Source organism: Amphiura filiformis, chromosome 12 (assembly GCF_039555335.1).
Source record: "Amphiura filiformis chromosome 12, Afil_fr2py, whole genome shotgun sequence".
Taxonomy (NCBI): domain Eukaryota; kingdom Metazoa; phylum Echinodermata; class Ophiuroidea; order Amphilepidida; family Amphiuridae; genus Amphiura; species Amphiura filiformis.
In genome coordinates, this window is record NC_092639.1 from 42,025,153 (window position 1) to 42,038,548 (window position 13,396).

At 38.0% G+C, this 13,396-nt stretch overlaps 1 protein-coding gene across 1 annotated transcript; it reads right to left on the minus strand.

Moving 5' to 3' along the window:
• Positions 1-2,126: 2,126 nt before the first annotated feature.
• Positions 2,127-12,559, minus strand: LOC140166821 (uncharacterized). Its single transcript, XM_072190309.1, has 2 exons — positions 10,577-12,559; positions 2,127-3,782 (listed from the first exon to the last, which is right to left on the minus strand). The coding sequence occupies exons 1-2, from the start codon at positions 12,434-12,436 to the stop codon at positions 2,250-2,252; spliced, it is 3,393 nt and encodes a 1,130-aa protein (XP_072046410.1). The 5' UTR covers positions 12,437-12,559; the 3' UTR covers positions 2,127-2,249.
• Between the last annotated feature and the right edge of the window lie 837 nt (positions 12,560-13,396).

Below are 13,396 nucleotides of genomic sequence, written 5' to 3' on the forward strand. Positions count from 1 at the left end.
TGAACTTCGTAGGCTCATGATTCTCTTGTCAAAGCTGACGATATTGGTCGACAAAGTGGATGTCCCTTTTAAGTTATGTAACTTAAAGGAGTATTTCGTGATCCTAGCATCCTCTATTTATGTAATTTTGCATTAGATATCCACGAAAAAAACCTATTCCCAAAATTTCAGTTGATTCCGATTTTGCGTTCGCGAGTTATGCATGATTATGTGTATTACACGGCTCCATAGACAATGCGTTGTAATTTCGTTCTGGTCCACCAGAACGAAATTCAAATTTCACAATATCTTTGCTAAACGAATTAATCTGTAAGAAATATTTTGTACATAAACATTATGTAGCCAGAGGTTTCCAGTGATATAAAAATCTCAATTTTTTTTTAAATGCCCTTTTAAGGAACATTTCTTCGTGATTCTATAGAATTCTCTTATGGTGTAATTTTCACAAAAAAAGCTTATTTCCAAAATGTCAGTTGATTCGGATATTGAAGGTGCGAGTCATGCATAATTGCATGCATTACAGTGGCCCATGCCTCTGTTTTATAACGTGAAAACCGAATCTGCTAGAAAGCTTATAAATACAAACAATAATAACCTCTGATAATCTCCTAGGTTTCTGGTGAATGGTATAAGAATCTAACATATTTTGGAGTAAGGGGGTGAGGCTGTGTATCACGAAATGGTCCTAAAAGTTATTGGTCTCGGGAATAATGATGTAATAAGTTCTTGTATTGGGTAGCATATTTTGCTGATACAAAACTTGCATAAATTGTTGTAATAGAATTTCCCGTTTTTTCATAACGCACTATGTGTGGGTTGCATTTTTGTGTACTTCACCAGTTCACCTTATTTGATTCACCTTTATTTAATATTTGGGTTGAAATAAAAATTACTTAAGTTTATGTAAAATGCATGGATCAACTGCTTTATTGAGTATAAGGATTCGTTTCAACAGGAAGTGTTAGTTACATTGCAGATTGATAATGATCGACAATATATAGCATTACTATATATATTACATATGGTTCTCCTCAAAAGGAAGTTATAGTTTACACAGTTACGAAGCACATTGAAAGCCAATAAAGAACTAATATAGACTTTATCTTGTGGAAGTATTGCTTTACCAGTTTCCTTCGGTTATATTTATAAATGCGCTTTTATAAATACGCACGTGACCACCTCCGCGCTGCCATACCAGCTTGTACACAGTAAGTCTCGAAGTGACCTTCTACATAGCGGGTGGTCTTCTTATAGATTTGAATGCAAAGGCGGAACAACATGAGACTACTGTGCTGCAAAATTGTCTCAAATTTTGTTCAACTTTGTGATTATATTGTAAACGTTTCCGTCGTTGAATATTTTTCTCCGTCGTCAAATACTTTCAAAATGTTGTTTTTGATAACATATTACAAATTCGGAATCCCTCCAAGTGTAATAATTTTGCTATTCAATTAATACTTAAATTTGATGATATTTATCTACAGAGTTCCTATCCTTTTCTGTATAGTGGTCTATGCATGAGGATTTGTTCACGCTTGCTGGTCTTGGTATGTCGTGCCCATGAGTCACGTGCGTATTTATAAAAGCGCATTTACAAATATAACCGAAAGCTACCAAGTACACTGTTTACCGTTATACCAAAATGTCTTGTGGTTGAAAGGTTGCAAAGGAGGTTATCAAAGAAGTAAATACAAATTACGAATAAGCAACATGGAATTATAAATAAATAGCATCGCTGTACAAATCTTGAAACTTAAACACGTACACTCAACAAGATAATACATTTTAATTCAGACGGTACAAACGAGGTGCCAGGCTGCCAGCGTCTCTATTCATCGGAAATCAGCTTTCCAACTTTGGAGGAGATGAAACAGGAGATTGATATGTCAGAAACCTTCAAGTAAAGTATATGATATACGGTAGTACGCTCTCGTGTAAAAATTGAGTTAGCCTGGAATTTCCCTGGACAAGGAACTTAACTGCTAATTGTCTCGTTGTAACCCGTACGAGCTATCCTGGCTGCCAAGGTTAATTGTGGAATGTCTAGGGTATGCGCTTCTTAGCAGCCAGTTCCTGTGTTGTTGTTTAATGGTTTATGGAGTGATGTGGGCCGTAGTGGTCACTATAACTCACTGCGCTTTTTCTTATTTTAAGTATCCATCGGTCACATGCTTCCAACTTCCGCAATAAACATGAAATACAAATAAATCGAACTCAATTGGGCCCGGATATTAAACACGTTAAATTATTTATATGCCTTTTTTAAATTGGCTATACATGACCACTTCATCAGCTTGCGGATTTAAAATAACCTCCTCATCGTCCGGTGAAGGCAAATCAAGATCAGCATACTCAAGTCCTTCCACATTTCTGTAAGCTTTCGGTGTTTTTGCACGTTTCGGTTGTACAACTTCGTAAGCCGATGACGCAACCCGAGGTCCGGATGATACGATTAGATTATCTTTATCGTCTTTTAAACCCTGATTTGCATATGCAAATTGATCGTTGCTTGTTGGCGAACCAGGAGCGCTGACTTCATACTTGCATCCAGTGGATTCAATGCGATTATACTCCTTTACTCCCGATTCGTGTATATCGGTGTTCCGGTTTTTCGATTTTTCTTTTTCTCTATATACAAAGAACCCGACTGTTGCGGCAATAGTAATAATAAGTACCATTGCTATTAGTCCAATAGTCAAAGGTACAGTCATTGATTCAGAATCCCCATTGTTTGTTTGGTGAACTTGAATTTCGGCCGACACGATTGCAGAAAGTCCGTGAGGATTACCAATTTCACAAGTAACTTTCGAACTATTATCAGCCACCCGGAGATCCGATATTGTCAACACAGAACCTTCTGTAATGTTTTTCACAAAGTAACGTTTATGCGTGTCCTCAATTCTCAAACCATCAACAAACCAAGAATATTTGTCAATTCTTGGGAGCCCGTGACCTCTGCATATGTACCTCGCCGATTGCCCCACTGATAATATATCGATACTTTCCTCCATTTCTGCTGATAACGGCACTTGAAATGGTATTACGGTACAATTACGTAGTGCCGATAAAGCCGGGCTCGTAGCAACACATACAAACACTCGACCATTATCATTCTCAGTCAGTTTTTCTTCCACGGCGTTCAAGCCTTCTTTGCCAGAGGTTATTTCTTCCTCATTGGTGTACCATCTCAGCATTGCCGGAGGATCCCCACCAGATGATTTGCAGCTTAGCTTAGCATGTGCCTCTTTCCAAGTTTCCCCCGTAAGGTTTGAAGGTGTGGTGAGAAAAGAACATTTTGGATTACCATCAGACGGTGGAACAAGCACTCGTAACTCTGCCGACCTGGCGGTAATATGCTCATAAAAGTCTCCAACTTTACTGCGTCTATAATATGCGCAATTGTATTTTCCTTCGTCAGCTTTTGTGACTCGTTCAATCCTCAAAGTACAATTATGTATCCGTCCAAAATCAGTTTCAACTTTAGCGTAGTATGTTCGATAAAGGCCGTGCTCGTTTTTAAGGAACGCGGTGGTGCTCGGCCCGACTACTCCGGTAGTTTCTGCTTCGATGTAAAGTCCGACGTCATCGCCCGCCCAAGTGAATATCCAATCGATATCATTCAGGGTGCCGTAGTCGTCCACCTGGCAGTGGAATTCGGCAACACCACCTTCTAAAACTGTTTGGCCTGATGGTAAAATAGTGCCTTTGGTTATCAAACATGTAAAAAGTAAGCACCATAATATCGTGAAGATACAGTATACGATGCAATCCATGATGGATATCTAAGTACAGCCCAAGTTTTGTATGACTCATACAATAGACCTTCTCATATGAACAATAGTTTCTTTTCCGAATTGAGTTTAGTAAACATGGCAAAGCTAATTGTTACACAAATTACTTGTTAACGATATCATGTTGTTTTAATTCCCTCTCAATTGATGCAGCACCAGTATGTGCCATGACTATATATATTTTCTGTAGGCTTGTACGTGATGTAGGTTAAGAATGACATCCACACCGCCAAGGAGGTTCAATACAATCGGTGTTTTTATCTCTGCAGTATGAAGTGTTTCTAAATGTTTTCTGCGTACGTCAATGAAGTAAAGTGACAAAAGCTCGCTCTAGTCACGCATTATACGCAAAGCGCACTCATCTGACAGTCAATATACGAACCATGCAGTCCACACTATTTATCAAGTCTATATCTGGGATTTTATTCCAATTCCTCAATGGTGGTGTGCAGACATCCGACTGATCCCAGATAAACTTGTATAGGATGCAACACAGTACAAAGATGAATCAGTGTTTATAGGTCATGGACAAGCATTAAAGGTGGTTTCTATAATCCAGTCGCTGTAAGCGATGTATCTCTCATGCACCAATAAGTTCGATGGAACCATTTTGCTGCTGAAAATATGACCCTGTTTATTTGCTAAAAAGTCGAATACTCATTGATATACAGACTTGACATTTAATATGGAATATTTTTTCGCAAAATTCCAAGACTGGTCTGGACGGAGTCTGCATAAACCGCACGGGCTAAATAATAATTGGGGTGTGTCGGGAGATGGTTTTAAACAATTGTTGGGTATAAAACGTGCTTTCCATAAGTTTACATTATGGTGCTCTTAATGTAGCGAATTTGTCTAAAATGGCGGATTTAGGGAGGCTGGATTTGTGCTTTGTGGGGGACACAATTTTGGACTTTACGCAACATTGTGCTGTTATTATCAAATTTATAGGGGTTTGAGGTGATATTTTTTAAACTTTATCAGCAATTGGCATTCATCACAGCTGAAATACGCTTGTAATGTACCAATTTTTTTTGAACAGGGGATGAGCTTTTAAATATGGTTCTTAAGCGTGGTACATACTCAGAAAGTTTGAATGGCCCCCTGGGGTCAAATGTTATAAACTTGCGGTACAAAAACAACTACGAGGATTCCTGGTTGTCCAATAAACGCACGCTGTTTCTTTGTGTACATTAAGTTTATAAGATTTGGTCCCAGAGGACCATTCAAACTCTCTGAGTGCGAACCACTTTTAAGAGCCATATTTTTTTAAAGCTCCTCCCACTTTTAATACTGGTAGATTACAAGTGCATGTCAGTTCTGACGAACACTATTGGTATTTAGGTTCAGTAAATATCGCCTCAAACCTGAATGCATTTGATAATATCAGAATAATGTTGCTCAAATTAAGACATTTTACCCCCAAAAAAATCAAATTCAGTCTCCCTAAATCCGCCATTTTAGGTTAATCCACTACATTATGAGCGCCATATTGTAAACTAATGGAAAGCACATTTTCTGTCAAACAACAATTCTACACCATCTCCCGACACACTCCAATTAATATTTAGCCCGTGCGGTTTATGCAGATCCTTTCCAGACCAGTCTTGGAAGTTTGCGAAAAAATATTCCATATTAAATGTCAAGTCTGTATTACATGAGCTTATACCATAGAATTAAATTCGCCCTATTTCCAAGTCTTTTGGTGAACATGCAAAAATAATTTCACATTGGCAATAACTACAGTAGATTACAAAATAAACTCTCGATTATTTCTTCAAAATATCGCATCAGACACAATTTGACCAGTCACATGAAACAAAAGATTTTGTTTGTTTCGGCGTTTGTATTCTAATGCATGTGCAAATACTTCTTGATTTGCCTTACAAACAAAATAATGTGGTCGAACCTTTCCCATCTATTCTTGTACATATTAATGGAGCTAAAGCGGATCAAACTACATGTATTTTCACGCAATTTTCAAGGTGTCAGTATGCCCATCCCAAAGACACCAAACAAATAGTATCGATTTTTGGGCCATATATTCTAAACATTCGACGTACAATATTCGTTTAACTATAGCCAAAATTTTAATATATATTTTTTTATCTTCTAACTAATGTTTTTTGATGGAAAATCAAATATAATTGATGTAAAATATTTTGTGGAAATATCATCTATTTACTTCATCAAACATTCGTTGGAAGTTAAAAATGACTGGAAGTAGAATGGGACTATACGATTGACGACTGAGAAAACCATGTGGAAAATAGTGATGGATTTTGCAAAAAGAATTCCTTAGTCTCCACGGCACACACCGACATCGCCTGGCTAATAATTACTTTGTTAGCAGAGATACTAAAATAAATGCCCGGGATCGATACACGTGAATTTGCTATGCACGAGTTTGATATGAGAAGAAAATCTTTGGATACCGGTGTAGAAAATTATGAATATCTCCCGTAAATGATTTCGTATAAAGAAACCAGATGTGGTTCCTTGCACATGAATATATAATTTTATTTTGAACAGATATGATAGTCGTTAGCTTGCGCTTTGATACAGTAGCTTGCGTCTTGAGTCAAAAACTGACAATAATTCCGCAATAATTCTGATTTATATGTGCCGAATTATATAGCGCAGTGTATAGGCCAATCGTGAAGGTTGTCTAAAAGAATATGACCTATGGCATACCATGCTTGACTGACACACAGCGATGTTAGTCACCGAGCTAATCGGGGCTATTGTCAGTAGTCAGAACTCCTTCGGCATATTATGCCACTCAAAACTATTAAACAGTTCGATATGTATAATGGCCATGCGTGGCGGTGGATTCAATCTACCATGGCGATTTCTGCCATGAAGATATCGGGGCGATGACTCTGTGCGGCAGCCAGTTTGGTTCCGCTCCCTCCACACAAACAGTCTGCCAATGATAACGAACGAGTTCTTTTTGATTGGCTAGCACTTTTTCCTTGACGTCACCCATCACGTGCTGTCGCGTATCTGATTATTCAGCCAGGAGTTCAACCCACGGGCAATCAAGTTCCCGGATGTATCGCTCCTGATCAGGTTCTCATAGAAGCTCATAGACTTTGCATTGTCGCCCTCTTAGCCAACGTGGTCATTGGCAGTGGAGGGAGCGTAACCAAACTGGCTGCGAAGAAGACTAAATAATTCCTGTGGCATAGAGCATGCGCAGTTGTGTCCAAATTGATCTTTGTCACAACGGCGAGGTACAGCGCGCGGTTTACTTCATCAAACATTCGTTGGAAGTTAAAAATGACTGGAAGTAGAATGGGACTATAGGATTGACGACTGAGAAAACCATGTGGTTGATGACGTCACCCAGCACGTGCTGTCGCGTATCTGATTATTCAGCCAGGAGTTCAACCCACGGGCAATCAAGTTCCCGGATGTATCGCTCCTGATCAGGTTCTCATAGAAGCTCATAGACTTTGCATTGTCGCCCTCTTAGCCAACGTGGTCATTGGCAGTGGAGGGAGCGTAACCAAACTGGCTGCGGAGGAGACTAAAGAATTCCTGTGACATAGAGCATGCGCAGTTGTGTCCAAATTGATCTTTGTCACAACGGCGAGGTACAGCGCGCGGTTTACTTCATCAAACATTCGTTGGAAGTTAAAAATGACTGGAAGTAGAATGGGACTATAGGATTGACGACTGAGAAAACCATGTGGTTGATGACGTCACCCAGCACGTGCTGTCGCGTATCTGATTATTCAGCCAGGAGTTCAACCCACGGGCAATCAAGTTCCCGGATGTATCGCTCCTGATCAGGTTCTCATAGAAGCTCATAGACTTTGCATTGTCGCCCTCTTAGCCAACCAGAAACGGCGTATACGTGGTCATTGGCAGTGGAGGGAGCGTAACCAAACTGGCTGCGGAGGAGACTAAATAATTCCTGTGGCATAGAGCATGCGCAGTTGTGTCCAAATTGATCTTTGTCACAACGGCGAGGTACAGCGCGCGGTACACGGGCGCCGCTAGTCGTCACGCTATTATATGGCGCACAACCAAAGTCACATCGGATATTTTTCAGAAATCCGTCACGATATGGACTGTAAGATAGTCAGTCGTCAATACGAAGCATAACACAATACATGCGCAGTGTAGACGGCTTGTGGAATTAATCTAGGACATATCATGTCATTTTGTCATGTCAATACATGTGGTCGTGCAGCCTTTATAGTGCTGGGCGGGAATTCAAACAGCACAAGATTTTTGCAAATCCGACCCTGGGTGTAGACACTTCGCTATGGTAATTAACCCTGTTACATCATTACATCTACGGTGAATTCCAGATTGTCCATTGTATTCCTTTGTATTTAAGTACAATGCCCCGTCCATTTTTTAAATTTGTTTTGTAATGTATCTGCTGACCATATTGTCTAAAAATAAAGGTTTGTCAGTGAATTGTGAACAAAAGAATACAATGGTTAATCTACAAATAATTATTTGAACATAAAAGTCGCTTGGTGGGTCATAATTAAAGGTTGATGGCCAAATTAATAGACTCATCGCTGCACTGCACACTTTACTCCTTCAAAATTGAGATTTTATCATAAAGCTCATAGTTTTCTCATTGCTCGGTGAAATTTTAGTCTTAAACTTAAACTTTTCCATGGACACCTGAAATAGACATGTTTAGTATCCAAACTGTTGGACCAAATTCATTCAAAACTTTGTTTAGGTGATGGCTTTCCATGTAAGGTGCATAAATATTTGAAAAAATCGGGTACTCAACACCTCTTCAAAGCAGGATCTAATATTTACCAATGAGAACCAGTGACGGCGCTACGTTGCCAATTTTGCCCCCTCCTGAAATTCACTTTTCCCCCAATGCCCCCCCCCCCCCATAAAATTCCTGGCGCTACCACTGTTGAGAACATTACATCAATAGTATTAAAGTATTCACCACATAAAACACAAGTATGTAAGCCATTTCTCTTCATTAACACCACTTTATTTTTAGTTTCAAACCAACAACAATTATTATAGGTCATACTTATTTCATACACTGTAAATACATGTTGAGTAAAAAGGGACAGAAAGACAGAATGAGTCAATGGACCTCAATATTTTATAATTGTACTCAAATAAACTACAATTTAAATCACTATTGCGTTCCATTTGACTCATTTTGTTGAGCTCTTCCCATTTTACTCAATATTTAATTTATTTTTATTTTATGACTTTTATTTAGAGTGTACAGGAAATCAAGAGATGGGATATCAAATCGATTAAATAGTATTTTTAGCTGATAGTAAAAACATTTTGTACTACAGAATAGCAACCCAATTAAAACGTACGTGAACGTATTTTTTTACAGGTTCAGATGAAGCAAGTACATTTGATGTACATTTATTAATGTTTGATATTAATTCCTGATTTCTGAGGAGTACTCATCCTAACACGTAGAATCTGAAATTTTTCAGTGGTAACAGGTTTTGAAAAAAAAAATGTTTTGGAAATACGGTATTGTTTTAAATTCAAATTGCTTCAAGGAAGTTTAATAAAATAAATTCATAATTTATTGCACATCATACTATACTATAGGTATACACTGCATACTCTGACAATGACAGATATCACGCACTAATGATTTTACATATAAACTTGAACTTGACATGCTTGAAATTTACGGGTCGTGAAATACACAAGCAAACTAAGGTTTTGTTACCTTTTTACCGATATATAAAAATAGACATTGAGCATTATTTTTTAATCGCCTCATCCCAGCATAGTTTCGAAATATTTATTTGATATACATTAAATTGACTGTTACGTTTTGTTGCATAGAGATTTGGTATCCTATACGTATAATTGCCTGACGTCAAAACTAAGGCATGATATTACAAACCGTAGGAAGGTTTATCTGCAATATACATCTTTTTAATGTCCGAAATTTAATTTTAAGCTCTTTTACTTATACATTACGTGAATATAGTGATCATTGTACTCAACAATGTTACAATCCAAAGAAAAATATTATAAGGGCTTTTTTTGTTTACCCGACTCAAATGTCAGTCGCAAGCAGCGTAAACATTATAATGGCTTTTATCTACATGCTAAAGATATGGTGATTTACACTCGAGAAAATATTAGTTTGTCCACTTTTTCCTATACACTATGTGTGGTGTGGAATTGCCTCTTGCTCAATGTATAGAGCTTGGACCAGGTGAATTTTTGTCATGCCCCAGTATATTGACTGTCCCTTTAAAACAAAAGCTCTAAATTACACGAAAAACAACTCTTCGATTAGCCAACACCATGTCTAAGCGTGATAGCTAGTAATCATCGAAGATATCAAAATTATTGTTTCGTAATCATGACACACCACCAACGAAACAATATTTTCAATATCTTTTTTCTTCTAGTCAAAAACAGTTATTTCAAATTATAACATTTTTTTAGATACACCTTAGACATATAAGCTGCTGGTACATATATTTGATTAAATAGATAATTCTTTGCTCTTCGTGAGCTTCCATTCTTCCACTCTTGCATCAAAAATACGTGATGTGATAATCATCTCTTTAATATTATAAGATTTATGTGCCAGTTACTAGATTTAGTTAATACCTTGGTTAATTCACTATGCTTATCCATGCACAGGGAATAGTTTCGTATAACATGATATGCACATACTGCATCTACTACACACCTGAACTAAAACACGTAAACTGATACATTGCCCAGGAGGGCTTTATAAGAGGACTATTACAACAAAGTATTCTGTCTTTTTCCAGCAATCAAATTATCTACAATTTCACTTCAGAGTAAAGTGATGTACTAGGAGGCACAACAGGCCGACGACAATGATCATACTGGTCAGGGAGTGTATCAGTGGGTTCATGTGAAAATGATGGGATATCTAAATCGGCATAATCTAAATCCTCTCCATTCAGCTTCTGTGCCTGTCCTTTTTTGTCCTCAAAGTTAACTTGTGCATACGCCAAACTTTCACTATCTTCGTTATTCTCCCTTGGCACTTCATCGTAGAGCGTAGATGCTGACACAGATGGTATATCATCATAGGCATATATTATATCTTTATCAGGAGATTCATGCGAAGGTGGTAGCCGACTTGATGGTCTGCCGTTTTTGGACTTATTAACAAGGGCATACGTTGGAATATGAGAATCAGGTTTGTCGAAGGGGATTTCATTAGCGAGGCTAGACCTTGATTTGTTTGCAAGGGCATAGACTGGCATCTCCATATCATGGTTACTACGTTTACCGGTCTTATTAGGCATTGCATATGTGGGTTTAACTTGTTTATCATCCTCTTGCCTCCCATCAATGCCGTTATTATTAATGGCATAATTGTCAAAAGAAGTGTTCGTATGACCGTTAATAGGTTTAGCTGATGAGAGTATTTTCGATTGATAAAAACCTGGTCTTTTACTATTTCTTCGTACACAACACACAAGTAGAAGTACCAGAAGAACGATAAGAAGGAGTCCTCCTGCTGAAGAGCCAATGACGATGGCTAACGGGAATGTTGACTCTGGTGATTGCGGTGAAGTAGCAGCTTCGAAGTATTCAGTTGTAGCTGGTGGAAAATATGTGCTAAGCTTTTGTTCATCGTCATAGCTACTATCAGCGAAGACTAAGATGGTAGCCGATGCGTTTGATTTCAAGATTGAGAAGACATTTACTTCACATGTTATTTTTGAATTATTCAGTTGTTGTGTGACTCCGTCTATCAACAGCGTTGACATCATATTGGTATCTGTTATTTGAACGTCTTGATTTTCTAAAAGCAATGAATTGTTCAAAAACCAATTGAAGTTCAAATTATTCGAAGTAGTACCAACATTGTAACATGAGATTATTACAAATGAAGCAATGGTAGTTACGATAACCCTCTGACTTAAACGAGTCTTCAGTAATTCATTAGCTGGAATGACAATGCAAGGAGGTAGCGTTACTGGTATATTATCTGCCTTGCAAGTGAATTCTTGACCAACGTCTAAAGGCCCTATTGTGTGTATTAATGAAACATCTTTGAGTTCGGTTGCGGATATGGGATTCTCCTTTAAGTACCAGGTTACATTTGGACTTGCAGTTTCAGCTGGGTATTTACAATTAAGTAAAATATTCAATCTCGTTTCAGAAAATAATGTTTCAACTTTTTCTGCGTAAAAGCTACATCTTAAGAAGAAAAAGAGACGCACCCAGTCACCGAGCAGTCCCTGTCTATTTGAATCAGTAGTCTTTCGACGGTAGCCACAAGCGAAACGAATTCCACTGTCATCTTCTGTCACATTAACGATGCGTAGTATGTAGTACTCAACCAGTGAGCTGACAGTAACTTCTGTACTGTATATACCATGCTGTCCATCCATAAATGTCGATAGACTCGATACATCAATATCTCCAGATGATGAAGCATATGTTGTACTTAAGTCTGATCCTACATGTAATCCTTCACTTGTTACCGATTCGAAAAACCATAACATATCTTCATCAGCTTGTCTGTTTTGAACAGTGCAGTTAAACCTGACAGTTCCACCCATGGTTACAAACACGTCTTTCGGGCTCTCAACAATGGTATATGCAACTCTTGTGTCCAATGTCCACAATAATAATACAAGATGAAATTGACCAATAATCGACATGATTACAGTTGAACTTGGCGGACGGATTTATATCATTGGTATGTTTCTTGTAAGATTTCAATATAGGCTTAATTTCACCTTTGAAGTAGATCTTGATATATTGGCAACCCGTCAACAGGAAGTAAAATGCTATGAAAATTGAAAATCTCTGTTCACTGGCATTTCATAATATATTTTCACAACAGGTAGATTAACGTGTGAGCGCCCTCTTAAAATGTTTGTATTTTTCTTTATACACAAAATTTGTTTCCTTTTGTTGTTATCACTATCGTTAAGGTTACTTCATCGTAGAGCACAGATGTTGACGTAGGTGGTATATCAATCATAATAGGTACGCATCACCTGTCATTATCAGAAGCGCCGTGCGAAGGTGGTAGCCGACTAGATGGTCGTCCATTTGGAAATAAGCTTAAATAGAGTCTTTCTTTGGTTATCCATGGTTGTCAAAATTCTAACAAATCAAACAATAAAAAAACAGAAAAAAACCCACCAAAATCATATAAACTAAAAACATAACGTTTTGTCGCTGTGGTATTTTGTGTTGCAGCGTGTTTTCAGGTCCCACATAAAATACTGTACAAACGTTGCTATCCGATTCCTGGAGGCAATCATGTCTACCATGCACAGAGGTCAGTTTTTGTACAACACTTTTTATAATTTTACTTCACAACAGGTCGACAACAATGGTCATACTGGTCAGTGAGTTTATCTGTGGGCTCGTTTGAAGATGATGAGAGATCTAATTCGGCAAACTCTAAACCCTCTGCATTCAGCTTCAGTGCGTGTCCTTTTTTGTCCTCAAAGTTAACTTGTGAATATGTCAAACTTCCATTATCGTCGTTATTCTCCCTTGACAATTCATCGTAGAGCGCAGATGCAGACGCAGATAGCATATCATCATACGTACGTATCATGTCATTGTCAGGAGAGGCGTACGAAGGTGGTGCCCGACTAGAAGGT

Bases quoted from the DNA above. Each gene is read 5' to 3' on its own strand.
- LOC140166821 (XM_072190309.1), bottom strand. From the start codon at position 12,436: ATGTCGATTATTGGTCAATTTCATCTTGTATTATTATTGTGGACATTG. The intron at 3,783-10,576 runs TAGATAATTTGA...GGCTGTACTTAG, and splicing joins TTTACTCTGAAGTGAAATTG to ATATCCATCATGGATTGCAT.